Source organism: Xiphophorus hellerii, chromosome 8 (genome assembly GCF_003331165.1).
Source record: "Xiphophorus hellerii strain 12219 chromosome 8, Xiphophorus_hellerii-4.1, whole genome shotgun sequence".
Taxonomy (NCBI): domain Eukaryota; kingdom Metazoa; phylum Chordata; class Actinopteri; order Cyprinodontiformes; family Poeciliidae; genus Xiphophorus; species Xiphophorus hellerii.
The window spans coordinates 26,452,065-26,479,131 of NC_045679.1; the positions used below are offsets into that span (position 1 = coordinate 26,452,065).

General features: G+C 39.9%; 3 protein-coding genes across 3 annotated transcripts; all 3 read right to left on the reverse strand.

Annotated features, from left to right (window-relative positions):
• Nucleotides 1–1,482: 1,482 nt before the first annotated feature.
• purbb (purine-rich element binding protein Bb) lies at nucleotides 1,483–2,834 on the reverse strand. Its single transcript, XM_032569858.1, has one exon. It carries the CDS (start codon nucleotides 2,673–2,675, stop codon nucleotides 1,767–1,769), a length of 909 nt encoding a protein of 302 aa, XP_032425749.1. The 5' UTR covers nucleotides 2,676–2,834; the 3' UTR covers nucleotides 1,483–1,766.
• Nucleotides 2,835–4,426: 1,592 nt separating this feature from the next.
• ved (ventrally expressed dharma/bozozok antagonist) lies at nucleotides 4,427–10,570 on the reverse strand. The gene is made up of 4 exons (XM_032569859.1): nucleotides 10,266–10,570; nucleotides 7,947–8,605; nucleotides 6,692–6,948; nucleotides 4,427–5,787 (listed from the first exon to the last, which is right to left on the reverse strand). The coding sequence occupies exons 2-4, from the start codon at nucleotides 8,164–8,166 to the stop codon at nucleotides 5,422–5,424; spliced, it is 843 nt and encodes a 280-aa protein (XP_032425750.1). The 5' UTR covers nucleotides 8,167–8,605; nucleotides 10,266–10,570; the 3' UTR covers nucleotides 4,427–5,421.
• A 7,842-nt stretch (nucleotides 10,571–18,412) lies between these two features.
• polm (polymerase (DNA directed), mu) lies at nucleotides 18,413–27,067 on the reverse strand. Its single transcript, XM_032569856.1, has 11 exons — nucleotides 26,609–27,067; nucleotides 25,799–25,970; nucleotides 24,945–25,043; nucleotides 24,672–24,842; nucleotides 24,521–24,592; nucleotides 23,715–23,835; nucleotides 21,663–21,795; nucleotides 21,080–21,182; nucleotides 19,678–19,941; nucleotides 19,524–19,607; nucleotides 18,413–19,449 (listed from the first exon to the last, which is right to left on the reverse strand). The coding sequence occupies exons 1-11, from the start codon at nucleotides 26,803–26,805 to the stop codon at nucleotides 19,363–19,365; spliced, it is 1,503 nt and encodes a 500-aa protein (XP_032425747.1). The 5' UTR covers nucleotides 26,806–27,067; the 3' UTR covers nucleotides 18,413–19,362.

The following is a 27,067-nucleotide window of genomic DNA, read 5'->3' on the forward strand; positions in this document are numbered from 1 at the left end:
AATATCGGATTGAAATTGAGGTAAGACTTCCATTTCACATTCCCTCTTGAAATCCGTTTTTGTGTTGCAGTTTCTCAATTCTACTTAAAAATCTGTTTTTTCTCTAAAATATGTATTTTTTTGCATTTGAATGAATTAGGGGGAAAAAAATGCATGCACATTTTAGCTTTTCTATCGTTTCTGTTTTTCTTTTTTTTTTAAAGCGTTTTGTAGATGCATATCAACGTTTTAACTGAATAAACCAAAGAAAAAACATAGAGAAAAACAGCTAAAGGTCAGAAGTTTGATGACACAACCAATAATAAAAAGTATCAGTATCGATATCGACCCTGTATTAGTTTGGTATGAGATTGATACCAAAATAGGTGGTACTGCACATTAAGCCATTATAGAAAAAGTGAAATAAAATAACACAGGTCCTTAATAACATAAAAATCAAAACACCAAACGGTAAATTTAAACTTGTTTTAATCAAGGAAATCTTTATAATTTCACTCTGGGAAAAAAAATAAAATAAAATAAAAAGTCTGGAACTTTAAAATCACATCTTTGTTTTATGAAAATTTACTTTTTATTATTATTTTTTTTTCTTTAGTCAAGAAATTTAGATAATACATTTTCTTTTATACATATTTGAAAATATCTTTTGCTGGTTTTGCTTTAGAATATATGTAAGCAGATTTATTTATTTATTTTTTATTTCAATATACTTCTCATTTGGGGGAGAAAAAAAACAAAAAAAATCCATCAATGCATATCAGTCCAGACGTCGGATACAGCAGCTGTACCAGACATCCATCATCGCTCCGGCCCCTGGACCACCACAGAGAGCCTGGTGGTTGGGGAGAGAAAAACTCCTCGCCGTTTCTGATGTAGCGTTAGAAAGTTGGACCCTAGTGACCGTGCTGTTGTTGTGTGTTGTCCATCGTGGGGCCCGCTCCCCGCGTGTTTATAGCAGTGACCACCAGGGATGCTCTGGTGATCGCCCTACTGAAAACACTGTGGATTTTGCTTCGCTAAAACAATTGTATGTATAACATAAAACCCAGCTGATCTGCACTGTAACTGACTGCTGGAGTCAAAGCTTTAATTTATTCCATAACCCCCCCACCCACTAACCCCCCACCCCACCCCACCCGCTGGACCCCCCTGTGCTGTGCGGATAATCCTCCCCCTGACATTTTGGGTAATCTTTTCAACGAAGAGCCTACAGATCTCTAACTGTACGTCCCTCTCTGGTTCTCTCTGGACCAGAGCAGGATGAATGCTCACCTTCTCCATAAACTCCAGCACAGGAAAAAAATGTAAAAAAAATCATCTTAAGCAGGTCCTCACTCTTTAAATAAGAACTATATGTTCCAAACAGGATGGTGGTCATTGGTTTCAGTTATTAAAAAACCAATCAGCTGGTTTTAATAGCACCTCTCTCTCTCTCCCCTCTTTTTTTAAACATAAAAGCATATTTCATCCTTTTTTTTAAAAAAAACCAATGAGAAATATCTCATTTGAACATTTTTTCCACTTTCAGAGAATCACACAACCACTCCAATCTTTAACCCTGCAAACTTTTTTGAGATAATATACCAATAAGTCCCTGCACATGTACTTTTTACGCCACAATACTTTTTAGTAGGCTATTACAGCACGATTTGTCATGCACTTTTATCTGTCGCTTCTGCTTTTTTTTTTCTTCTTTAATAAAAAATACCCCTAATGTCGCACATCTGCCATGTGGCTTGGACTAACAGCTGCTGTAATTCTCCTGCTCAGTCGTCATCCACGTCGTCCCCCTCGGACTCCTCTCTCCTCTCGTACATCTTGTCCCTCTGCCGCTCCTGGATCTCCTTCATCTCCTCGGCGTACCTGCAGAAAGCTCCTCCGAACTTGCCCCAGGCTTTGAACGGGATGGTGATAGAGTTCCTGTAGCTGGGCTTCACCTCGCTCACGCGCAGGAACACTCCGTATTTGTTGGAGCCGACGTCGAAAAAGAACCGCTTAGAGTCCACCATGATGGAGGTGCCCTCCGGGAGCTCGCTGTAGCCCCCCGCGGCCGTGCCCCCTGTCAGCTCCTCGTCGTCTCCCCCGTAATCATCTATGAGCTTAGCCAGGGCGTCTCTGAACTCTATTAGCCCTTGCGCCGGAAGGGCAATGGTCTGGCCGGCCAGCATGCCACCCACGGGCCCCCCGACCCCAAAGCCAGGTCCGCGGTTTACGGTCTGCCGGATCCGCAGGAACCTACCCCGCTGGTTCTCCTTCAAGTCCAGGTAATACTTGCGGTTTTCCCGGACAAGAAACTCGCTCTTTAGAGCTCGCCTCGGCCCACCATCTTCACCCGCGGTGGCCTGGGCTATTTGCTCCGGAGTGCTAGGCCCCAGCTGGGCGTAGTGCTCGATGAAATCCCCGAGGTAGTCACGGAACTCCGCCGCAACTGACAGCGAGAGGGTCAAGCGACTTTTGGAGCCCCCGGCCCCTACCTCGGCGATTTTAATGAACCTGCCTTTACTGTTCTGTTTGACATCCAAATAGAAGCGCTTGTTCTGAATGTCGAGGCGCTTAGACGCCAGCTCCTGGGTCTCCTGGTCCCGCTGAAAGTGCTGGAAGCCGCCTCCTCCTCCTCCGCTACTTCCACCGCGCTCACTCCCACTGTCGCCATCCGCCATCTTCAGCTCCACCATTCGGCTTCTGCCCCCCTCTTTCTGAGCAGCAGCTCGCTGCGTGCAGTCGTCAGCCAGTGTCGCGCGTTCTCCCCTCACGTTCTCCACTGAAGCGCTGTGATTGGCCAAAACGCTTGCCACTTCGACAACTTCACAAGTTTATGGCGTTTTTTATTGGTCAATAAATTTGCCTGCTATCGTCCATCTTTAATATCGCTGGTCAGCCATTGGTCCACAAAACAGTCGAAGTTATGTCGGCTAATACGTACTTTTTTCAAACTTTTGATTTTATTTGATTAAAGTTGTAAAATCACAATAGTTGTGTAACATAATTATTTTTATTTTTAAAATACTTTTTTGAATAATAGGAGAAATAGTTTCTTCTTCAATAATAGCTACAACGTGACGTGACTGTCCAGTTCTTTAACTAAAGCCTGGAGTATTAGCTACTGGAAATATAAGTAACTATCAAATGGGCAGATTTTTTTTTTTTACACTTGTTTTCTAAACCATGGTGTTACTACATTGTTGTTGCATTACCCGATTTTGCAAGTGGATGTCGCTATTGTATACTCTTCACCCTCCACTTCTTCTCAGTCAAGTGTGACAGCATCCTCTCTGTAAGATTAAATGACAACTAAAATGTGGTTTGGTAATATGCAAAAAGTCAAATTGACAAGAGCTCTCACAGTAGTAACACTGAATTTAAGTGTAGCTCAAGTCAGGTTTATTTGTAAAACACATTTCAGCAACAAGGCAGTTCAAAGTGCTTTACATAATGAAAGCATCATAGTGATCAATTATGAAACAAGGAATAAACATTACATTTTGTCAAATATCATCAACAAAATTATCAGGCAAATATACATCAAATATATTGGTCAATGTTTCACTTTCTACTAATCAAAGGCAACTCTAACTAGACAGGTGGGTTTTTGAAGCCTTGTTTTTAAATTACTGTGTTTTGGTGGTTTTACAGTTTTAGATTATTTATTATTATTATTTATATTCTTTGTTCAGATATAAAAAAATAGAAGATTTGAAGTTTAATCTACTATGTCATTTCATCAGGTTTTCCTCCCTGTAAGTCACAGTCCAGTAAATCAAGTCCCAAACTCTTACCTGCACAGCCAAGCATTGTGAAGGGCTTCGTTTCCATGGGAACCTTCATAAAGCCAACAACCTAGAAGCTGTCAGCTGGAAGTTGCTGGAACCTCAGTTTCAATTTCCATAATGGTGCAACAATTACATAATTTCACAGCATAATTTCAAAATTGTAAGGGTGCTGGCCAAAAAAGCACACCCTCAAGCTTGACTGGATACCAATCAAAATGTCTTCTACAGAAAAGGTTTATGGTCAATGAGACAAAGTTTGAGTTGAAGTGATGAGAAGTATGAAACAAATCGAGGCTTTCAAACATAATGATGTTACTTTCAAGTGGTTAAAATAAAATATCACACTTAAATACCACTCCGCATTTCAAAATCCTTTTTTTTTTTGTATGCTACTCTTGTAAAATTCAAATCAACAGCCGTAACACCAGAATGATGCAAGCTAATTATAAACAATGCTAATGATAGCAGCTATGTCACACACATAGAATAGCTTTGAAATGATGGAAGCCTCTGCTGTTGACATGTTGGTATGGTGGGCCCCATTTAGGGCCCCAAAAAGGCATCAGTGCAACCAACTGATGCCTTGTGTTCTCAGTGCAAACAAAGAGCAAACAAGTAAACAGCACAATTTTCAAATGATTTTATTTCTTCTGGACAAATGTGATATGTAAAAAAAAAAAAAAAAGGATTTGTCCTGGTTGTGTCGTCTTTTACGGCTCAGTTTTCAGAGACATTTTTGGCCATGAAACTCGTATGAAAGGAACTTGATTTTTTTTTCACACATCGCATACTTCAATGTTACGACAAAGAACACATGTCTTTTTCAAATAAAAGTTACATACCGTAGCTTTAACATAAATCACAGCATAATAAAGAAGCACACCTGCACAATAGAGCCTACTTTCACTCTGCTGAGGAACCCGTTGACTCTGGCAGGAGCTGCTCACACAGAACTCGCGATGATTTTTCATTTATTTAAATTCATTTTCACAGTCACAATAACACTCCACTCTAAACAAACAGCTTCGTCGGTCCAGTTTTAAATAGATCAAAACTGTACAGAGGCAGATACACACTGTTCACATTATTGCACACCACCCAGTTCAGGTTGGAGTTTTAGGTTATTAAAAGTCTTTTGGTTCTATGATTAACTAGAGATGCACTGACCTAATATTAATTATCTGTATTGGTCGCAAAATAGAAACCATTTGAAAGAAGGTTTATTTCAGTTTATTTTTTACATGTTTTACTAAGACAGTCTGCCTTTTGTTTTTGTTAGATTCAGTTTCTTTATTATTTATGTTAAATTGGCTGTTATACTCACAACTGCACTGACTGAACAGATTGAAGTTGTTTTTACGTGTTTGACCAAACTTGTGAAGCTGTTGGTGTGTTTATGTGTGCTGTACCGGTGCAGAGTTATCAAATAAGTTTGCAATTCAGTACAATTATGTCTGAGTAAAAAAAAAAAAAAGTTTAAAGTCGATTCAGCTGCACTGGATCGGTATTGGCCCATACTTAACTTCAGATATCGGTATCAGAAGTGAAAAAAGTGGATTGGCGCATTTGTATGATTAACAGGATGGCTTCAGTAGTTTTGTTAAAAAATAACAAAATCTGCTGGTTCTAAATTTGGTACCAACGTCACCGATCAGTAGTACTGGGGGTACGGTGGGTAGGTTCCTCTGAGGTGAGAGGCGGCGGCGGGCAGCATGACTCCTGGGAGGCTGCTGTACTCGTAGAAGGAGTCCAGGGGCAGAGCGGAGGTGCTGGACAGAGGCGAGCTGTACTGAAGGCTGTGAGGGTGAACGTAGGTCGCGGGGGCGTCGGGGTCCGGCACCACCACGGCGGCGGTGGCAGCGGCCGGGTGGTACCTGGGGTACGGGCCGGGCCTGTAGGCCTGCAGCTCGGGGTAATGCAGGAAGTGAGACCCAACGTTGGCCTGGCAGGCGTGGGCCAGGGCGTCCTGCACCGTCCTCTTCAGCTTCATCCGCCTGTTCTGGAACCAGTTCCTGATCTGAGACAAACATCACAGAGGGAACGTACGAGGCTGAAGCAAACGTGACAGATGATAAACAGCGTTTCACTGAAAAATCTATGTGAAGATGAAACATTTTACAAAAAAAACTAAAAAAGTAAAAAGTTAAATGAAACTGACATTTTTTAAATCAATTTATACATTCAGATTTGTTTGGTACCAATAATTAATAAATCCTTTTCCGTCCCAGGTACAAGAGGGACAGAAGAGGAAGTTGAACTTAGTTGAAAGTAAGTAGTACTTTCAACAACTTACAAGATATTTTCACCCTGATTTATTATGAAGTTACTTGTAACCTGGTTACTATCTTTTTTTTTTTTGTAGTTGTGCCACCCTAAAATTTTTTACTGGCCAGCCTGGTCAAAACTGGTGATGAAAGTTTTCTGGAGACATCAATGCCAAATATAACCTGTAATATATGGAGTGCAAGTTTAAAGTGAGGAAATTAAAATAAAATTTAAGTTTTGGAACGGCTTAAAAAGTAACATATGAGTCCCAGACAGTGACTGCTTTACTAAAAAACAACCCAAATATCTACTAAGTTCAAAGTAATTCAAAGAAAGTAATTTTCTAGGGTTCTGAAAGTAACATGAAAACGTTAAAGTTCGTAGCTGTTTTATTAAATGTTAAAATAGAGAACAAACAAAATGTAAAACATCAAAAATGAATCCTGTTAGATTAAAACACATTTTCCAAATGGCCATAACAAAAAAAAACATGAATTGAACTTAAAGTATTAATCACTTCTAATTATGGTGCATAATTAGTGAAGACATTTAGAATCGATGTGTGTTAAAGGTTAAAGTTCAGAACAAGAATATAATCTGAGTTTGTTCTTAAGCTGTCTGCTGAGCAGCAGTGGAAGTTAGCTGAGGACGGTCACCTGCTTGTCAGAGAGGTTGAGCTTCTTGCAGAGCTCCGCCTTGTCCTGCGTTCCCAGGTACGCGTTCCTCTTGAACGCCCCCTCCAGGCTGCTGATCTGCTCCGCTGTGAAGGCCGTGCGGGGCCTCCTGCCCACCGGGGGCGACGGTGGAGACGTGCAGGAGGCGCTGTCGGCGTGGGCGGAGGGGGATTGAGGCTGACCGCCTTCGCTCTCGTAGCCGGAGGTCTCCTCCTCGGTGCTGAAACCGGCCTCACTTCCTGCTTACAGCCAGAGACGAGCAGGACAGGACTTTAAGGGAACCTTAACAACGAGCAGACACAGAGCTGAGCGGCCGCTGGTGGTGTTATATGAAGGGAAGCGCATGGACCACTGTTTCTGTGAAGGTTCCCAGGAATGCTCAGTGGTGACCACAAGGGGGGGCCAGAGGGTGACCATTGCCCCCTAAAGAGCCATGTTCAGTTCATACAAAGACAGTCATCTTCCTCAATCAAAACGTAAATGTGAAACCCAATAAATACATTCTAAATATTTTTTTATTTTCACCTATGCCGCCCGCAACTTTTTTACCTGGACTTGGACTTGCCACCCCAAAGAAAAATGTAGAAATTATAAAGCAAATGTTGACATATTTATGTGGTTCTGTGAGAAAAGACACATAATTATCTCATAGTTATTGCTTTGCAGATAAATATAGAGAATAGTGTTATCTTATAAAACTAAATACCAGTGAAAACCAACATGTTTTAATTCTAATTTGTAATATTAAAATCCTTAAATTGTTCCAGCTGATACCAAAAATCATATTATACTAGTTCACCAGAACAAAGACACTAAACTAAGTAAAAAGTTGTTGAATGTTTCTGCAAAAGTGAAAAGCAAAAGTAAATTGATTACCATTAGAGTAGTAGAAACATAAATAACTATTATTAGCCTAAAAATGAATAAATAATAAAATAAATGAAAAATTGTAAATTCAGTAAGTAGTATATTTTAACTGTACTATTATTTATTAATGTTAAGTGAAAAATATATATAGTTTTAAGTTGTAAAACAGAAATTTGATTAATAACATAAAGCACAAAGTTGAACTATCCTGATGTTGACATTTAAAATGTGAAATCCAGTATTTATTAGTACTTTTAGGAAAAGAGTCATTAGAATGTTTATGTTTTTTTCCCCATAAAGTGCATAAATAAGCAGCAGATAGCAGTTCTGAACTCGCCGCCTTTAACGGTTTACAGAGTGAAACTCTCACCCTGATTCCTGGGAGACGTTCGGAGCTGAGGAGCTTCCTGACTGATGGTGTCGATGTGCTGCTGCTGCTGCTGCTCCGGTTCTGGAATCTTCTCAGGTTTTGGTTTGCAGTAAAAACCCGGCAGACTCTCCGAATGTGTCCCCCAAACTGCCGGCCCGGATGCTGGCCCCGTCGGCTTGCTGCTCTGGGCCAGCCACTCGATGGAGAAATGGCCCTTCATGCTTACTGAAGGTTCAAGTTTCTCAGTGAATAAGAAAAAAACCTTTTTGTTTCATTAAAAGAAAAAAAAATGAAAAGTGAAGCTCAGCTCAGAGTCCAGGTCAGAGGAAAGTTCTCAGGACGGTCCCTTTGCAAAGGTCAGAGAGTTATGATTGCGTCTCAAAGTGGGGGCCGCATTTATAGCAACCGTCCCCAACCGGAAGATCAAAGCGTGCTGCATCCCCTCCTTCAGTTTTCACAACTGGAGTAATTAAGACGTCCCATTCAGTCTCAATGAGGCTGTTAGAGCCAGGCTCCAGCGAGTCTGGGAAGGACCCCCGCCTGTCCTCCAGCGCCCTCCTCCTTCCTGCCTGCAACAGATAATAGACTCACCTCACCCCAGACCGTCTGCAGCTCCTCCACAGCCGCACCGCCGTAAAAACATGCGGAGCGGCGATTCTCTGCAGGGGAGACATTTCCACTCAGGACCGGTGTGGAAGCGTGTAAAGGTACAGCACCGAATTCATCTCAATTAGTCTGGAGTCAGGGTTCAACACTCTGGTTTTAATGCAAACCAACCTGAAATGGAATTAATGTTGCATCTGTTTTGAGAATATGTGCTTTTTGTTGCTGATTTGGCTCTTATATATACTATATATATATATATATATATATATATATATATATATATATATATAAAACACAATTCTAAAACAGTATACAAGGAGAAAAGCAGTTTAAATAAAGTCAAAACGTTCCATGTGTGACAGCTAATATTTCCCACTTTCTTTGTTTTCATAGGACAGTAGAATCATCCACTGTTTATTTTAACCCTTAAGAACCTGTTAATCAGTTTAAAAAAAAAGAAGAACAATCTCATTTTAATTGGTGCCGGTCAGAATTTGTTGCTGATTAATCCCAGGGAAAATAATGACCGTTAGATGATCCCTGGGTGTCGAGCGGCTCATCATCATAGCCAGTAAATCAGGATCAGCTGCTTTAGAAAGACGCTTCCTGCATCTCCAAGTGAGAAGGAGTCATCGGGTTAATAAGCAACATAATGAGCAGTGAGTGGTTTAACATACAGACAACAGTTAATCCTGAGATCATCCTGAGATTAAAGGCAGACTTTGTAAAGACTGATATTACTCATGCAAACACACCACCCACACCCCTTCACACACACACACACACACACCCACACACACACCTATAGGATGCTGGCTGTGTGATCGAATTCAGCTGCTTCCATATTGTACGCATACTTAAAGTATAACTAACCCCCAAAACTAACTTCTTTTTTTTAGCTGTTAAACTAGTTAAATAGACAAAAACTGCAAATGTCCAAAACAATGAGGTGAAATGACCAGCAACCAGTACCACGACGGCATACTAGGGTTATTGTAGATAGAAAGAAAAAAAAAGAAAAAGTACATTTGCACCAAAAAACTCAGAAAGTTTGAGATTAATGCCAGAAATTTTCTAGAAAAATCTTGAAGTGTCAAAAGTCGAAGGATTTTTCTAGCAAATTTTCAGAAACTGGCAAAACAAAAGGGATGAAAACAGTGAGCTCTGTTACCACTTGCTAGTTTCACATTACGCATTTTTCTGTGCTCTGTATTCATATGAGGGTTTTTTTTTTATACGAAATGCAAAAGAAAAGAGGAAAAGTGTAAACTTAAGCTACATTACTGCCTCTACTAGTGGACAAAGCAAGTAGACCTTTTAGAGATAATATCCCTGCATTGAGACTATACCGTCTTTTAAAAGACAGTAGGATTTGGATATAGATATCTTAAAATATGTTTAACTGATTGTTTAGTTTTTTAGTATTCTAATTGATTGAATTACTGATGATAATCCCAGCTGTGGATTAACTCTTACCACGCCGCCATGACGGACCAGAGTTCATTGCGGGGAAAAGCTAGTTGGCCTGGCGACGATGCATTGTTCGCAAGTGCTGAGTGGATTCAACGTTGCTGTTCGATTTTAAAGGTACGTTAAAGTCAAACAACAGGCTCCGCCGTCGCGCGCGGCAAGAAGTCACGTATTTTCTGGCTCTCGATATATTTCCGCGCGGTATCTGTGCGCGAGAACCGACCGGTGTTAAAAAGTTCTTACCGGGACACTTCAAAGGCAGTCGGCGCTTTGATATCGACAGGCGGGATGAGGGGGAGAGAGAGACGGCTCGCCTCGCAGCCTGGAAGCGATCAGTCAGTGTTCAGCCTGAGGCCGGACCAATCACGTGCAAGAATCCTTTCAGTCATTTCATATTTCCCGCTCCAGGAAATAAACTACGAAATAATCAAGCAAATAAACGAAATACTGTGTGTTTGACGTAGAATGTTAAATCTTGAAACTATTTAAATTAAAAAATACGTTATTGATCCCGTACGGAAATTAAATAAATAATATTCATGATATGATCGTGCATTTTTACTTTCATTATATATATATTTATGAATACATGTTTTATTTATTCATTTATTTTGGCGCTCTTGGGGCAAAATTGTAAGACTCGTGCATAATTTATTTTGTAAAAGGAATTAAATATAGTTAGGTTAAAATAATCTGATGGTGTAATCTGTAGGGTCTTTTAGGGCTCAAGTAACTGAAAAGGCTTTTTTTATACATTGTTTCCAGATTGATTCAAATAAAGGATATTGGTTCATTTTTGCTTTGGCATTATTAATGATTAAAAATAATGTAAAAAAATAAAATAAAATAACCAGAAATAATATTATTTCTGGATGAATGTTATGACGTAAAATTGCTTGATTGTTGTGAGGAGCCTCCCGACCCCACTAGGGACAGGGGTGATATCCTATAAAACTGGAAGCAGAAGTATGATTTGTTAGGCGCTATGTCAATAAGAGACATTATAATAATGAGAAAAAGTTTTCCTCCAATTCTGAGGAAATGCTGTTGTAATGCCAATGAAATTGAAACATTTAAACAGTCATATAAATACACTTTGTTTTGTCATCAGTGTCTTTGTCACCACTTGTTTCAGCCTTACTCCTGCCAGATGTAAGGGCAAAAATGCGACAAGTTGTTGCTTATTCACGAACCAATGTTCCAGTGTGATTAACACCAAAGTGTGGCTCTAGAATCTGTGCGTTTCTGCAATAATGGAGCCACTTTTTCCTCCCTATACACTAACAGAGCCAAATTTATGGGCTTTCATCTGATAACAGACAAGAAGACCCTCTTGGTCATTGGTCATATAAAAAAAAAAGATAATAATATATGTTCTAAATCTTTGTTTTCACTGTGTGAGGAGTCATTCTAGCATCAAAGTGGCTTACAGCAGGTTGCATTTTTGAATGTCAATCTAAAATTGTGGAGCTTGACCAAGTATCCCAAAGTAATCCCTTAGCTGTGTGTTTCTGTCAGTATTTACCTTCACCGTCAACCAGAAATGACAAAACAGGAAACTGCAGATTGTTGATTGGTCCAGTTTAGAGTTCAAAGGACTGCTGGTGATTGGTTTTAACTGTCACCTCCACCGCTGCCTGCCTCTGTCTGTCTGTCTGTCTGTCTGTCTGGATGATAATGATGATGATGACGATGTAGTATGGTGGGGTGGATGTCTGATAATCAGCCTCCTCCTCCTCCCACTCCTTAATCTGAGGACTGCAGAGACAGACGACAGGACAGGAGACCGTCTGGATTTTCTGCTGTTTCTAAACTCAACAAAGAATCTGTGAAAACCAGACTAATCTGCAAATAAAAAAAACAACAAACAATAAATCTACTAGTCATCATCACAACCATCTGGAGTTGTGATGATGTTCCTGACCTTTTCTGTATTTCTCTGCCCATTTCCTGACCGATTTCCATACATAATGTTTACTACGGTAGTGCCGCAAAATCTTAAATCGGCAGTATCATGTATTTTCCAGGCACATTGTGCCGTTTTGTAGCTCAATCAAGTAAATGTTTTTCCTTCAGTAATTATTAAAATGCTAAATATATCTAACATGACTTGAAAGAAATTTGACTTTGTAATTTAATGCCTTGAAATTGGGCCTCTGTCTCTTTAAAAACATTTGCTCTTCCTGAAACTCCACCTTTTGTTTTTACCAGCGTTGCACTGAGAAGTAGCTCGTAGAATGAGCTCAGGGGAGGAGCTTCATCCCTGAAGGCGGAGCTTGGTCCATCCAGGTGTTTTGTACAGTTGAATGGTTGCCACGGGAGATTAAAGGAGTTCTCAAAGATGCATGAAAGCAACACTCCAGGTATGTTTGTGGTGAGGGAATAACATTATAACATGAAGTTATGCTCAAAAAGTCAATTTTGCACAATACTACCCGTATGAAATAATAATAATAATAATTCCAGATTTTGTCTAGTCCATGCCAAAACTGTCATTTTATGTTTTTGAACCATTCAGAACCATTTGGCTGGATTCATCCATAATATCGATAATGTTGATACCAAGTCGGCATCAGTATTGGATCGATTCTGGCGTGCTAAGTTCGATACTTTTAGTTTCAGATTACCTTGTGAATTTCTATTTGGTATTGTACATGTACCTCAAAAAAGATTTTGTTTTGAGTTGCTCTCTAATGATAACATTTTTCAACTTTGTCAAGCAAAAATGCACACAAATCATGTTAATATATTAGTAAAGTATCTTGTAGACACCTATAATCTTTGTCCAGATTATGTCCTGTTGGTTTGAAGAAAATAATTCAAAGGAAAAACAACAAAAACAGCCAAAAGTCAGAAGTTTGACAATATATCAAAGTTAAATAAAAGGTATCGGTATCAGTATCAGTATTGGTGATACGGGCCGTGTATTTACTCGGTATCAGATACATTTCGAAATATGGACTAAAAAGTAGAACGTCTTGCAGAAAGCGGCTACTTCTCCCTGAAAAATTTGCTCACAAAATAACAACTAGAAATTTCCCAAACGGCCAGCAGTCGTCTGGTTGCAGCTGTCTTTGTTTATGTGTCGCCTTGTCCTCAAACGTGGAACATGGAGTCTGGTGAATGGCTAACATTCTTCTCTGAATGGTAACAGATTGTGAGTGAGATTGTGAGTGGTGTGTTTGTGTGTGAACACGTCTTATCCGTGACATCGATGGGTGGGGTGGGGGTGGGGGGACATTTATCCTCCTTCGGCCCCGGTTGCAGGCCACCGCTGTTGGCGGGGTGACGGACCCCCTTGTTGGGCCCCTCTTTGATTGGCTCCATTCTGAGCCTTTCATCTCTAATGGGCCTGTTTGCTGCTCTGTTATGGACACAAACGCACCTCGACCGCCCCTCCCTCTCTCAGCCTGGGAGGGGGACGCGTCCCTACAGATCGCAGTCTCTGACTCCTTCATATCACTTCATGTGATTCCCCAAACTGAGCCAGAATAATCTCACCTCGACTCCTCCTCTCCATGAACCGTTTTACAAATGCTTTAAAGTCAGCAGCTTTCAACTCCGAGTTCATTTTACGCCACTCAAAAACTTCTTTAAGATGTTATTTGTGTAAAAAAAAAAATAGTTTGTAAGGATTTTTTGCACATCTTTTCAAACTATAGGGTTATTCAAAGGTAATTTTAATTACCTGATACACATTTAAATGTGTAGTAACGATTTACTACACTTTCTGATGCAGTCAAGCTCTTCTTCAATAAACATCCCAATATCTTTTATTATGTTGATTTGAAAGATGGGAAACTGTCCATTTGTTACATGTTTCTGTATTTTCATTGGTTGATTCCAGGAGGATGTAAAGAAATCCGGCGGGTCGACAAACTTCAGATGCAGAAAAAAGTGTGAAAACAGCACAAACTCATTCAATGGCCATGTTCAAGTGGTATGTTGACTGATTATTGACCAGAGGGACCGTAATGTGAGTCTGATCCTCAGGCCATTGATTAATTCATTTTCCCCATTTTCGGAGTCATCTATGACAGTGTAGCAGGGCCATTGTAGAAAAGGAAAAAAAAAAAAGTCAATTTCTGCCCCCCAAAAGTTGTTGAGATTAATCTCAGAAATTTTCCAGAAAAAACAAGAAAATATCTGAGCTCCAAAAGTAAAAAAAAAAAAAAAATGCTAGAAATACTCAAAAGTTTTGAGATTAATCTCAGAAATGTTCAAATGCTATTTGAAAAGTCAAAAAAATTACTAGAAAAAAAGTCCTAAAAGGCTTTTTGACTTTTGAAACTCAGAAATTTCCAAGTTTTTTTCAACAAAATTTCTGACATTAACCTCAAACTTTCTGACGTTTTTAGTGGAAATGTACCCCTCTTTTTTTTCTGCCTACAATCGCTCTAATACGCCATGGTAGTTTTCACTTCTACTTCCACTGTTCTAGCTAATCTGTGTATTCCTCAGGTTGCCTTGACCAAAACCAGCCACGTTTCTACGGTTACTCTCCTGTTTGGTAGAATTTGCTCAGCAGCTTGTTACCCCAGACGATTATTGAACTTCTCCTCTCTGTTAGTGGGGAAACGGCGCTCTTCGGGTTCACTCCCAGAACCAGTACAGTGTCGCCCTTCTTTGCATCAACCATTTAGAATAAACAGAACAAATGGGGAGGAGAAAAAACAGGCCAAGATGTGGCCTTTGACACAGAAAGCTGGGATCTGCCAAACACCTCAGAAGATGGCCCTTTGATGCTGAATGGATTCCTCTATGCAGATCAAGGCGCTGATGGCGCCTAATAATCATTGATCTCCATTGCCGGCAGTCTCCAGCAGTTGCCCGCCCCGTCTGTAACACAGTCAGTTAAGGCCTCTACCCTCGTCCCATTGATCCCTATCAACCTCATCAAAGGCTCCCCGGGCTTTGATGGGGGCCAGTGAGACCGGTCCCAGTGGATGAGCAGGCCCTGCGACTCCCTTCATCTGATGGGGCTGGATGGAGCGGGGCATTTAAATATGAGCCAGTGATTGCAGGGCTGGAGGACCGGCTGGCTGGGGAACACCTCCAATTACCGCAGCTGATAGCGGAGAGACCTGGCAGAGTCACTTTGGTTAAATGGTCCTTATTTATGGAAGCTATCTGTTGTAGTCTGATGACAAGCTAATCTGTACATAGCTGAAATATTCAGTTTTTGTTCAGAATTTGATGGATTATTTCTGTAATGAGTTTGTTTCTCAAAAATTGGAAAAACCTGGTAAAATGTATTGAGTCATATTTATTTATTCAATGTCTTGCAATCATACAATCTTATAACTGAGTTAGTGAAGTAATTTTGGAAACAAAGCTATAGCAGTCTCAGATTTTGCCTCCCTTAAAGGGGCAGCGTTATGTAAAATTGAACTTTACATCATGTTATAATGTTATTCCCTCATCAAAAACTTACCTGGAGTATTGTCTTGATTGTTTCATGCGTCTGAGGAATTCTTTAATCTCCATGGCAACCATTCAGCTGTGTAAAACGCCTGTGTGGACGTAGCTCCGCTCTTTGAGATGCAGCTAATCCTCTGAGCTGCATTTTCCAAGCTTACAAAACGTCGCTCTGCCACAACTGTCCCTCTCAGCTCCTTCAGACTAGTCAGCAGCAATTAGCAAACACCTGGTGGATCTGAGCATCCGCTGAGCTCATTATAGGAGCTACTTCTCAGTCCAACGCTGGTAAAGGGTCAATAGAGGAGCCACGTTGTGATGACTTCCTGAAGGCCGAGTTTCAGAAAGAGCAGGAGTTTCTTAAAGAGACAGAGGCCCAATTTCAAGGTGTTAAATGACAGGGTCAAATTTCATTTAAGTCGTATTTGTTATTGGATTTTTTAACAACTGAAGTTATCATAGTTTCTTGATTGTGCTATGAAATTGCAATGTGTGCCTGGAAAACACATAATACTGCCCCTTTAAGAGTATAATATTAGATGACCAATAAACAAAAAATATATTTTTAGCAGAAACGTGTCCTTAATGAAAGCATGTTTATTACCTGCTTTAAGGTTGTTAATTAATACTTCGTAGACATAAAATTAACGTATATTTACACTAACTTCGTCTGCTTGGCATCAGCGAGACGGGAGCTGATCTATGGCACCTTTTGTTCACACATTCAGAGTCAAAGACAGTCACATGGAACGCCTGGTCCAGGAACATCGAAGGAAACCGTTTTTCAAACCGGTTCCCTCCCTGGCCCAGCCTGCCACCACCAAGGTCGCCGTTCCTACAGCCGCAGAGGGACGTCGGACCTGCCTCTGCAGACCGGTCCATGCACAAGGAAGTGTGTGGACCCAGAGGAGATGGAGGTGCGAGGAGTGACGCCGCCTTTGATGTCAAACCGGTATTTAGAGGATAATGAGGCTGTTAGAAAGAGCAGAAGGAAACGCCTGCTAGTTCACACTCACGCCAAAACACACGCTTTCAGGAAACTGAGGAGCTGACAGAAGTCTGCAGGAAGAAACCCGGTGAAAGGTGGTAGCAAAACATGAAGACAGCGCTGTCCAAAACGCGGCCCGGGAGACACTTGTGGCTCCTCCAAAATGAAATTAAAAAAAGGAGACGAATTTGACTCATCCAGGAGAGGTGGCTGATGCAGATTAAGACTTTTAAAAATCTTTAATCAGCTGATTTGAGTGCAACAAAAATGTTACAGTCATCTCCAATTGCACATGGACTCTAGATATAATGGAGCCTCTGTTGCCACCTGTTGAGCTCATCACACTGTTTGTCCCACTGTAAACCAGATGACGGCTTAGAGCTTCTACATATTTGCTGGACAGTTCAGGGGCTGCAGAAGCAGCTGCTAGTTCTTAGAGATGTAATGAAAAATGCTGCTTTAGGTTGTAAAGGTTGCATCACTAAAAGAATCTCCACAGAGCCATCGATAACTACGTTGATGTGAGTTACAACAACATTTAATGTTCCTTTGGGGTCAATAAAGTATTTTTGAATTTGCTAAATTGACCCTCATAGGCATCATATTTATTCCCTATGGGAGTTTTAAAAAATTGTGGATTAGTTATTAGAAGTTCTTCTGAAACTGGTCGACTCATAAAAGTAAAAACAAATAACAATAATAATAAAAATACTTGGTTTACATTTAATTAAAGGGAATGCCAGAGTGTATCACTATTCAATAACCCTTTTGCTGCTAAATTATTGAATAAAAGCTCAACAATAACAAAAATCTTTATTATCTTAGTGTTATTCAGGTTATTCAACCATCAGATTGGTGCAAAGTGCTATTTTAGCCACCATTGTTATTCAGTTATCAAGTGTTTCAAGGAACTTCTTTAGAAAAGTGGACTGTGGACACTGACCTCGGCGCTGCTACATGTTTAAATTTGGGATGCTATTATAGGCTTTAACAGCATCGCTAGCAGGCTAACTCCTTTTAGCTCAACTTGAACACAACAATCTTTTCCATCCTCCAGTCATATCAGTTTTGAAGCAAAATTTAACGCCCTTTGGGCCAAGAGAGCGGCTTCGAGGATGTAGCTTGTGCGTCAGATTTACCGGCCTACCAGAAACATGCAAATACAAATGTTCCGGCCAGAGCCTCTGCTTGTTAAAAAAAAATCCAATAAAAATTGTGTTAACATTTGTAGACACGCGAAATAAAATGTAAAACTTTTTCACACGTTTTCCAGGGATACCCTTGCATGTATGCACATCTGCTTATCTTACATGTTGGAGCTGTTTTAATGAAGCTCTATAGAATATTTAATAGAAGTTTGTCAAATTTGCTTTTAATGGGTCATTCAGAGACTACATCCAAATTATGTAGTTTATTTGTCAAATATAGCAGGCTGGCAAACAATATTTTACTCTAATCTGGTGCATGATGGCTCTGAAGAACCAATCCTTTTACTATTAAAATGAACTGTCATGACTGTGTTGTGGTTTCTGTGCAGAGAAACTGATGAGAACGGTGCTGAATGAAGGTCAATGTGACACAGGTGTGTTTGTGGGGAGAGTCGCTTAACGGAACCCTCTTTACACCAAAACTGAGCAAAACGTTAACATTTACATGCGTAGCAAGGAAGTGCACCAAAAAAAACCCTGAAACCACAAAAAACCCTCGTTGAACAGAACCATGAATGCTTGTTACTCTGCCGAATTTTCGTTTTCACTTTATTTCTGCGGAAGTAAAGCTGTGAAAAATGGAACATACTAAGATATTCTGAATTTTTGTTTGCTTCCCAGATTCAAAGCTACTTGCATGTCAGACAGTTCTGACCGCTGTGTATTATTCTGAGGAATATTTTAGTAAAACTGTAGTTGGATTTAGAATTGTTCTGTTTCAACACTTCAGGGAGAGAAAACAGTGAATGAGCCACAGGAACGCTGGAAACCGAAGAGGAGTTTGGGAATGTTTACTATAAGCACATAATACAATAAAATACAATTAAACTTTGTTTAAACTAATTACAAAAACAAACACACAAAAGAAACGCAATATATGTGCCAAACATTTTATTAATTTTAATTGAAATAAGTCACTCCACATTTTTAAAAAGCTAATGCTGCCCATATTTATGAACATTCATAAAGCTAACAAAAACAAAAAGCATTCGAATTTATATTCTGAAAGGATTTAATCTATTATGTTGGATATTTTCACCTCATTGTTTTTCATTTTGGGGGAATTTCTAGTGAAAAAAATGTAAAAAAATACAGCAGTAACTCATTAAGGTGAGCTGCAAGCCATGCCGTGCTCATTCTTTTGAGGATGACATGTTTTAATAACTTTATAAAAGCAATAAAAAAAAATGTTTTTGTTTTTTTTTGTTTCATGATCAGCTGATTGTTTGTTAAAGCTCTGAGATCTGAGGTTTCAAACTGTTCAAGTGTAAAATGTGAAGCTGACCAGATCACTACCACAGAGTATTGGGGCCATACTGAGAAAAAAGAATAAAACACAATTACGAGAATAAAGTTGAAATAATATGACAATAAAGTCATAATAACAAGAGAATAAAATTATATTACAAAATAACGTTGAATCAAATGAGAATAAAGTTGAAGTAATATGTGAAAAAAGCTATAATACGAGAAATAAGTCATTATGAGTAAAGTTGTAATATTGTCACTTTATTCTTGTAATAATTCTACTTTACTTTCATATTATTATGACTTTATTCTCATACGACATTTTTCTTGTAACATTATGACTTTATCCTTGTAATTTTATGATTTTCGTTTTACTTTTTCTCGCAATCGTGCATCCAGCAGCAGGATCACAGAGCATGGAGGACCAGCTGGAGTTTTTCCAGTCGACAGCAGAGCTTGATGCTCCTGCAGGGATTCTTCAGGCGTTTCTTTCCGTTGGAGGAATGAACTCCAGACCAAGGTGAGCAAATATCTCCTCCTCTGAAGAAGCTCTTATATATCGACCCTGTAAACATGATAACTGATTAATTTAGATCGTTTTTCTTTCATGGCAGAAGCAGAGCCTTTTGATCCGTTCACCTGTTTGTTGTCGTACAGGGCGTGGCTGCTCAGAGACATGCCCTTCTCGTGCCCCGCCCACCGCCGCAGCTCCCTCTCAAACAGCTGTGGAGGACGTGATGTCGGTCAGAAGGCGAGTAAAGGAGACCCCCGGAGGGCGAGTGACGATGCCCACCTTGGATCCGGTCCAGCCCAGCAGAGCGAAAGCAAACTGGCTGATGGGGGAGACCACCAGGTCCACTCTGACCGCTCTCCACCGTCTCTCTGCGGCCGATGGAGACGCTGCGGTTTCCTGGACACCGCGTCCCGTTTGTCCTGCCGACAGCTTGAAGATGGACAAGCATCTCTCGAAGCGATCGATGTTGGAGGGGGGCCGGCCTGGACCCTCGCTGCCCTCCAAGTAGGAGTTCCTGGTGGTCTTCTGGTACAATAGCAGACCCTGTTCGTGGAGAGAGGCAGAGAGCATCAGGCTCACGTCTGCAAGTCTAAATTGTCGTAGATTTATTCATTTCAAACAAGAAGCAAGAGAAGGTTTTATTTAGATGAGAGGAAACCTAAAATGTTCTATGCTTTTCCTGGACGTGCTGATGATCCTGAGTCAGGAGATCCATAATGCATTAAGTTCAGGTGTGGCTCTAACAGGAATGGAGCCCTGGGCAAGCCCCGCCCCCCCCCCAAACAGAGTTCCACCTCCAAACAATTAAATTCATACAATTATCAGATTTTTTTTCCCAAGTGAAAGCAGGTAACCTAGACTCCAAGCAAACTTGTTCATAGGAGAAGATTAGGGCTGCGACTAACGATCACTTTTAATAATCACGATTAATCGATTAATTGGATGAAAAAAATCCCAGTCACATTCTGCAGAATTTTTTAATTTAACAACTTTGTTATACAATATTAGAAATACAATAAAATATTCAAATAAACAAATAATTCAGTTCATTTTTTAAATAAAAAACCTGAAAATTTTATTACCTAAATGCAACAACTGCTTTCCTTCAGTGAACACAGATAAATAAAATACCTCTAATGTCAGCATATGAAAAGCTCAGGCATTTCTGCTGGACTTAACATCAATACAGTGAGGGGGTAATTGATTAATCGATCATTAATTGGGTAGCAGAAGGTGCTTTGTAGGAGATTGTCTTTACAGAATCTAAAACTATGCCACTTGAGTTTTGGGTAGAACATTCTTACAAAATGAAAAATGCATAAATACTTTTTTTTTTTTTAACATTTTTGTCTTAATTACTTCTCCGAGTAAGTTATTCCCTTAGAAAATAGTTTTGTTTTTTTGTTTTTTAAGTCTGTATACTCCAGTTAATGATTAATCATTTACTGGCGATTATTGTAGTAACTGACTCATCACAATTAATCGTTTCAGCATAAATTATTTTCTAGTTCTTGGTGAAACTTTCTAATACCGCCCTGGATTACTGCCCGTATAAAAAAATGCCATGTTTTATTTTACAACTCTTTATTTGCTCCTGCTATTTTACTTTTTTTTTTAATGGAAACGCGCGAAGAAAAATGACATCACAGATTAAAAGCACAACTTGCAGATGAAATGATACCTGTGACTCCAGCCAGGACACCAGTTTGGGCATCAGTCCCACCTCACTGCCCTCCTCGGGGTGAGTAATCAGGAAGTCAACATCGTGACCCGTTAGCTTCCCCCTGGAAAAGAAAAAGCAAAACACACAGTGTTTACATCTCATTTATATGTCATATTAGCAGAATAAAGACAAAAATACCAGAAGAAAGTGGTAAAATTACCCAAGAATTGTTTTAATGAGAGCAAAGACTTTTTTTTGTGTTATTACAATTTGTTTTGCATTATTACAGTTTTTTCTTGTTTTATTATGACGTTATTCTTGTAATATTGTAACTTCATTCTCATATCACTTTTTCTCACATTAATTGTTTCTCATTTAAGTTTATTCTCGTATTAGTGCAAATTTATTTCCATCTTAAAACCAGCCCTAATACTCCACTGTCCGTTTATCAGCAAAATGTTAGGACAAAAAACCCTGACACCCGCGATCCCAGTTGAAACACTCTGTCAATGAAATGACAGATTTCATTTTTGGTTTCTAGGTTGTATTAGATATGTAATTCTTCTGAAGGTGTCATCAGATAAAGCTGCTGATTTCAGACCTTCTGAATCCTCCTGTGAGAACAATCTGAGCCTCTGGTGAGACGGAGGCGACGGCTCTTCCCACAATCCCCCTGATGGCTTCAGCCTCCGCCAGGCTGACCGGCTGCTTGATGTCGTCGTAGTGCTCCAGACCTGCAGGACCACAGCATACAGGGGAAAATATATTTGCCCCTCTAACACGATTCCTATGTTTTTTCTTATATGCCACACTTAAAAAATTTAATAAAAATAATATATATATATATAAAAATCACTGTTCCCGAAAACAAACATGTCTTTGGTTCTGTTTTTCTGTGAATCTTTGTTGGGTGTTTTTTCTTTCCCACTATTTCTTCTTTTGTTGCACTTTGAAACGTTTTTGTTCTATGCTATTAGCATTGCCTCCTTCACACCTGGTTGCTGATTGCCATCAACTGTTGATTATCCTCTTCCTCAGTGGGTCTACCATTTGTTTTACTTTGCTAGCCTTCAATCATTTTCTCGTTTTTGTCTCAGTCTTGTTTTCTCTTGCACTAGTGTCACACTGTCTCCTAGTTTCTATCTATGGTGGCACATCAAACAATTGGGTCTCAATGAGAAAAAAAATTAAGCTAACTTTGTTAAACATAAACCCCATCACATGTTTGAAGCAAGTGAGATGCACAGGTTTTGCACATAGTGTGTATATTGGGATGAAGGATGTAGAACTCAGTGTTCTGCTGGGTCAGGACCCGGTACTGAGTGCTACTTTTGTCACAACGTTCCTGTTTTGCTTTTCTTTCATATTAAATTATCAACTGATGATTTGAAGATGAAAGTCCACTGCTTATTGATCGCGCTGCCCCCAGATAAATATTAGCCAAATTAATCAAAAAATAAATCCAGTTGCAGATCTCAGCAGGTGAGTAAATCTTCATCAGTGCAGACTGAGCGTCTGCACAGGATAGCATGATGTTATGTTACTGTTGCAATTGTTACTTTAACATTTGAGCAGCAACTGTGTGACTTTTTATAGCACAATCAAGTAACTATGTTACATTCAGTTGCTGTCAAATTACTCGATAAACAGCTCTGAAAAAGATGAAGAGCCTCTGCACTGAACCCCATTGTGAACCTCCTGGTTATTTCACCAAACATTGATTTCTAAACTTTTCCTGAGTTGAAACATTAGTGTTGTTGTTTCTAAATGAACATGAACTTGTTTTGTTTGCATTATTTGAGATCTGAAAGCGCTGCATCTTTTTCATTATTTTGACCATTTCTCATTTTCTGCAAATAAATACTACATTTTTGCTGGGCATTTCAGAAACCTGTTGTCAGTGGTTTACAGAACAAAAGAACAATGTTCATTTTACTCAAACATACATATATATATGAAAAATTACATCGGAGAAGCTGATCATTTTGCAGTGGTCTCTTAATTCTTTCCAGAGCTCTATATTAAATATGACTTAAAAGAAATATGACATCGTAATTTAACGCCTTGAAAGTACCAGTTCCACCAAGTGTTTGCTAATTGTTGCTGGCTAGTCTAAAGGAGCTGAGAGGGGGGAGGGCTGCTCTGTAATGAAGAAGCTTGGAAGCTCGGAAACTACAGCTGAGAGGAGGAGCTTTGCCCTCAGGGGCGGGGCTAGGTCCACCCAGGTGTTTTGCACAGCTGAATGGTTGCCATGGAGATTAAAGGATTTCTCAAGCCTGAATGAATCAAGAATCAAGACAAAGCTGCAGGTGTGGCTTTGGAGAGGGAATGACATTATAACATGATATAAACTTCCAAAAAGTATCTTTTACACAATACCACCCCTTTAACGGTGGTAACAAGTGGTAATAATTTGGAGCCACGTTATATAAGAATATGTCTGAATCTTAATCATTAATACTCTGTACTCTGGTCTGGAAGTAATATGAGGACCATTAGAGTTTATTAAATAAGATCTAAGGAATAACAGAACAGATTCAAAACACAAGTAGCTCATCTGCTATGAGAACCAGGTCAAGTCAACAAAGTCAGATATCAGCTACTTTGGATCAAATATAAAACAGGACAAAAACATTTAGATGATGTTCTAAACCTGCTTGTTGAGCACGGTTGAGCATTTGCCCTGAATCTCTCAGTTGCTGCAGGTTGTGGATCCCCTCTCGGATCCATCGGTCCGCTGTCTTTGACCCGACTCCAAAAATACCCGTCAACACCTGAAGCACAGCAAACGCTGCATTTACACACAATAAAATGGTTTGTACAGCTTTACTCGTAGAGCTAATTTTGTTGAATGATTACACAAAACTCATACATCACTGTTAAGTTGAATTAATGGTTTTCAGCTGAGTTAGCTTATTACTCATTTATTTTTAAAAGAACTGCATTACTCAGCTAATTTTATTAGGCACAACTAATGAAAGCAATGCAAAGGCCCTCTGAAGATAAATTGTTTATCATCATGTTTGCTACTTCCTGTTTCAAATAAAGCACCTTATGGAGATCATTCCCCAAAACATGTAAAGCATTTTAGATCAATATGATTGATCTAAAATCGATAAGCATAAGCATCTGCAATACTGAGTTAAAGTTTTATCTTGATATACATAATATACTTCTTCTTCCAGACACATAAAAAAGCTCCACTTACAAATATTAAACATTTTTGCATCTGCAACAAAATCTTTACTTTTTTAATTGGGCATTCAGATTTTTCTTGAGGGCCAAAATATGAACCATAATATTTACATCTTTACAGACAAAGAGCTGATAAGAAAAGCATAAAAATCACAATTGCAGGTTTTTCGCGGACATAAGCACGACGTTTTTTTGAAACCAGTTCTTCAGCAGACTAAGTTATCCATAAGAAAGTGCAATTTTCATTTCCATACGCTGACACACCTTTAATGCTTTAAACCGCTCAGACTCCTTAGTGGATTCAACTTCACTTGATGCTCCGTTCTCCAAAATGTCCTGAAAAACAGCAGGAATAAAAGAGGGTAAAATCAGTTCTATTCACTTAGAAAGAAATAAAAAACCCACATCCACTGACTTTGATGACTCTGAGTGAGTGTTCCCCCAGGCAGGGCAGGCCTTTGAGTTGGGACATCTTAGTGACAGCGGAGGGAAGCGCCTTAAACACGGCGGCCGCCCTGCGGAACGCCACGCCTCGGCCGTCCTCGTCGCTCAGCTCTGCGTTTTCAGCCAGGAGCGACAGAGCGTCCTGAGACAACAACAACAAAAACACACAACACAGCTCTCATGTGACATGGAGGTTTCAGGAAACAGTCACATGACCCTGAGTTAGCCGCGGGCAGGAGCCTACGGTCAGGACAGCGTTGTGGTTTTTCAGGGTGCTCCTCCTCTGACAGGCGTAGCTGGGAACGGAGAAGGGAGTAACCTCAGAGTCGTTCACTGCAAACTCCTGAAAGACACATGACCAACATATTAAAGAGGCAGTATTTTGTGTTTCCAGGCAAAAGGTGCCATTTCTCAGCACAATCAAGGAATTGTTGCCTTCAAATCACAGTACATGAGAGATAAGACTTAAAAGAAATTTGACTTTGCAATTTAACACCTTGAAATTGGGTCTCTGTTTCTTTAAGAAACTCCTGCTCTTTTTGAAGCTCCGCCTTCAGGAAGTCACCACAACATGGCTCCTTTATTAACCCTTTAACAATTTTTTTATACCAGTGTTGCTCTGAGAAGTAGCTCCTATAATGAGCTCAGCAGATGGACAGGTCCACCAGGTGTTTGCTAACCCCCGCTGACTAGTCTGAAGGAGCTGAGTGGGGGAGGAGCTGCATCTCGAAGGCGGAGCTAGATCCACCCAGGGGTTTTTCACAGCTGAATGGTTGTCATGGAGACTAAAGGATTGGATGAAAGAATCAAAGCAACACTCCAGGTCGGTTTTTGATGAGGGAATAATTCATTTCATTTCTCTTCATTGACAGAATTGACTGTTGCTTTTTTAGCCTATATTTATGCGCCTATAAGCCTAATATAAATAATTTTAATCTTATAGGTAACTGAATTTTTGAAATATTTATTTGTCAAATTTATCTGGAGTTATACATGTTTGCATCAAGGTATTGTAGTCATTTCTTTCTCTCTGTTACAAGATGACCTAAATAATGCTTTCATCCAAAAACTGAGCATTTATGAAAATGGCTGTTGCACCTGTAGTTTATGTCTGTCCAGTATCTCCACTGGGTGTCCGTCACGCATGCTCTCTGTGTACCAGCTCACGTCCAGCAGGTGGCGCCCTGCCTGCCCTGCTCCCTGCGCCTCCAGCCACATCCGGGCCTCCTGAGCGGTGTTGCTCTCACAGATGACGTGCGTCACGTTTTCACTGTGGGGTACAGACCGGTTTTCATCTCACAACCACAAACTGGAGACAGGCTGACACAAATTAATGCTTCCTGTTAATGTAGAATGATATTTGTGTATGGTTTTCTATTTTATTTGCCAGTAAAAATGTGAAAGGTTTTGCATTTGTTTTAATATTTTGTGTTAGTGCCACTAATTGCAGCTGCAAGCCTCCCTGCCGTCTAGGGAACAATGTCCATCCACTCTTCTTTGCTAAATAATAATAAAGTCAGATTGAATTGAGACCTGCTGTGAGTGTCAACTTACAGGTCTTACCACAGATTGTCAATTAGACTTTGACCGCTGTAACTTATGAAAATTGCTTTGATGAAAACCGTTTCACTGTTGTGCTAGAAAGTAAAAACCTGCCTCTATGGCAGGCCATTTTAGCACAAAATTGCTTTCGTTTGACTTGGCCTGTCACAATATCAAATTTTGCCAGACCATATAATTTGTTCCCGAAATTATTGCGATAAACAATAATATTGTTATCGTTCTGAGTCCATTTTCAATTAGTATATTATTACAATAAGAGATATGAACACATTTTCAATGCCCCAAGTTAGTACAGAGACTTGTCTGTATTTTATTTCTGGTCACCGTCAGTGCGTGTTCCCTCACCTGAACAGTTCCTCCACCTGAAATCCTTTCCTCCGTCCGAGTTGAGAGAGAAACGCTCTTCGACTGGCTCCCATTTTCCTTTCCAACAAGAATAAAACAACCTGAGGGAACTTAGTTGGTTGTGTTGCTGCGCTGTTGTGTGTCCCAGCGTTCAGAGTGCCCGAGTTGGCGACTTTCCTCCGCTTTAAAGGCACCATTTTCTTTTACCTGACCTAAAAACCTAAGTTTAATAACTTCTTATTTGACAAAAGCGGACATTACTAGCGCGGTTGTCTTCAAATAAACATTTGTTAAAAAAAAAGAAGAAGATAAATAGAACACATGACTATAGTTTAGTCATTGAGTCTCTAAAAACCGACTGTCACCCCATAGCATCCCTTCAGCAGGTAGAAGCACCCGCAAAGTTTCAGCGCACAGGGTGAAAGCAGATACAGCTGTGCTTGGAGTGCCGCACCACCG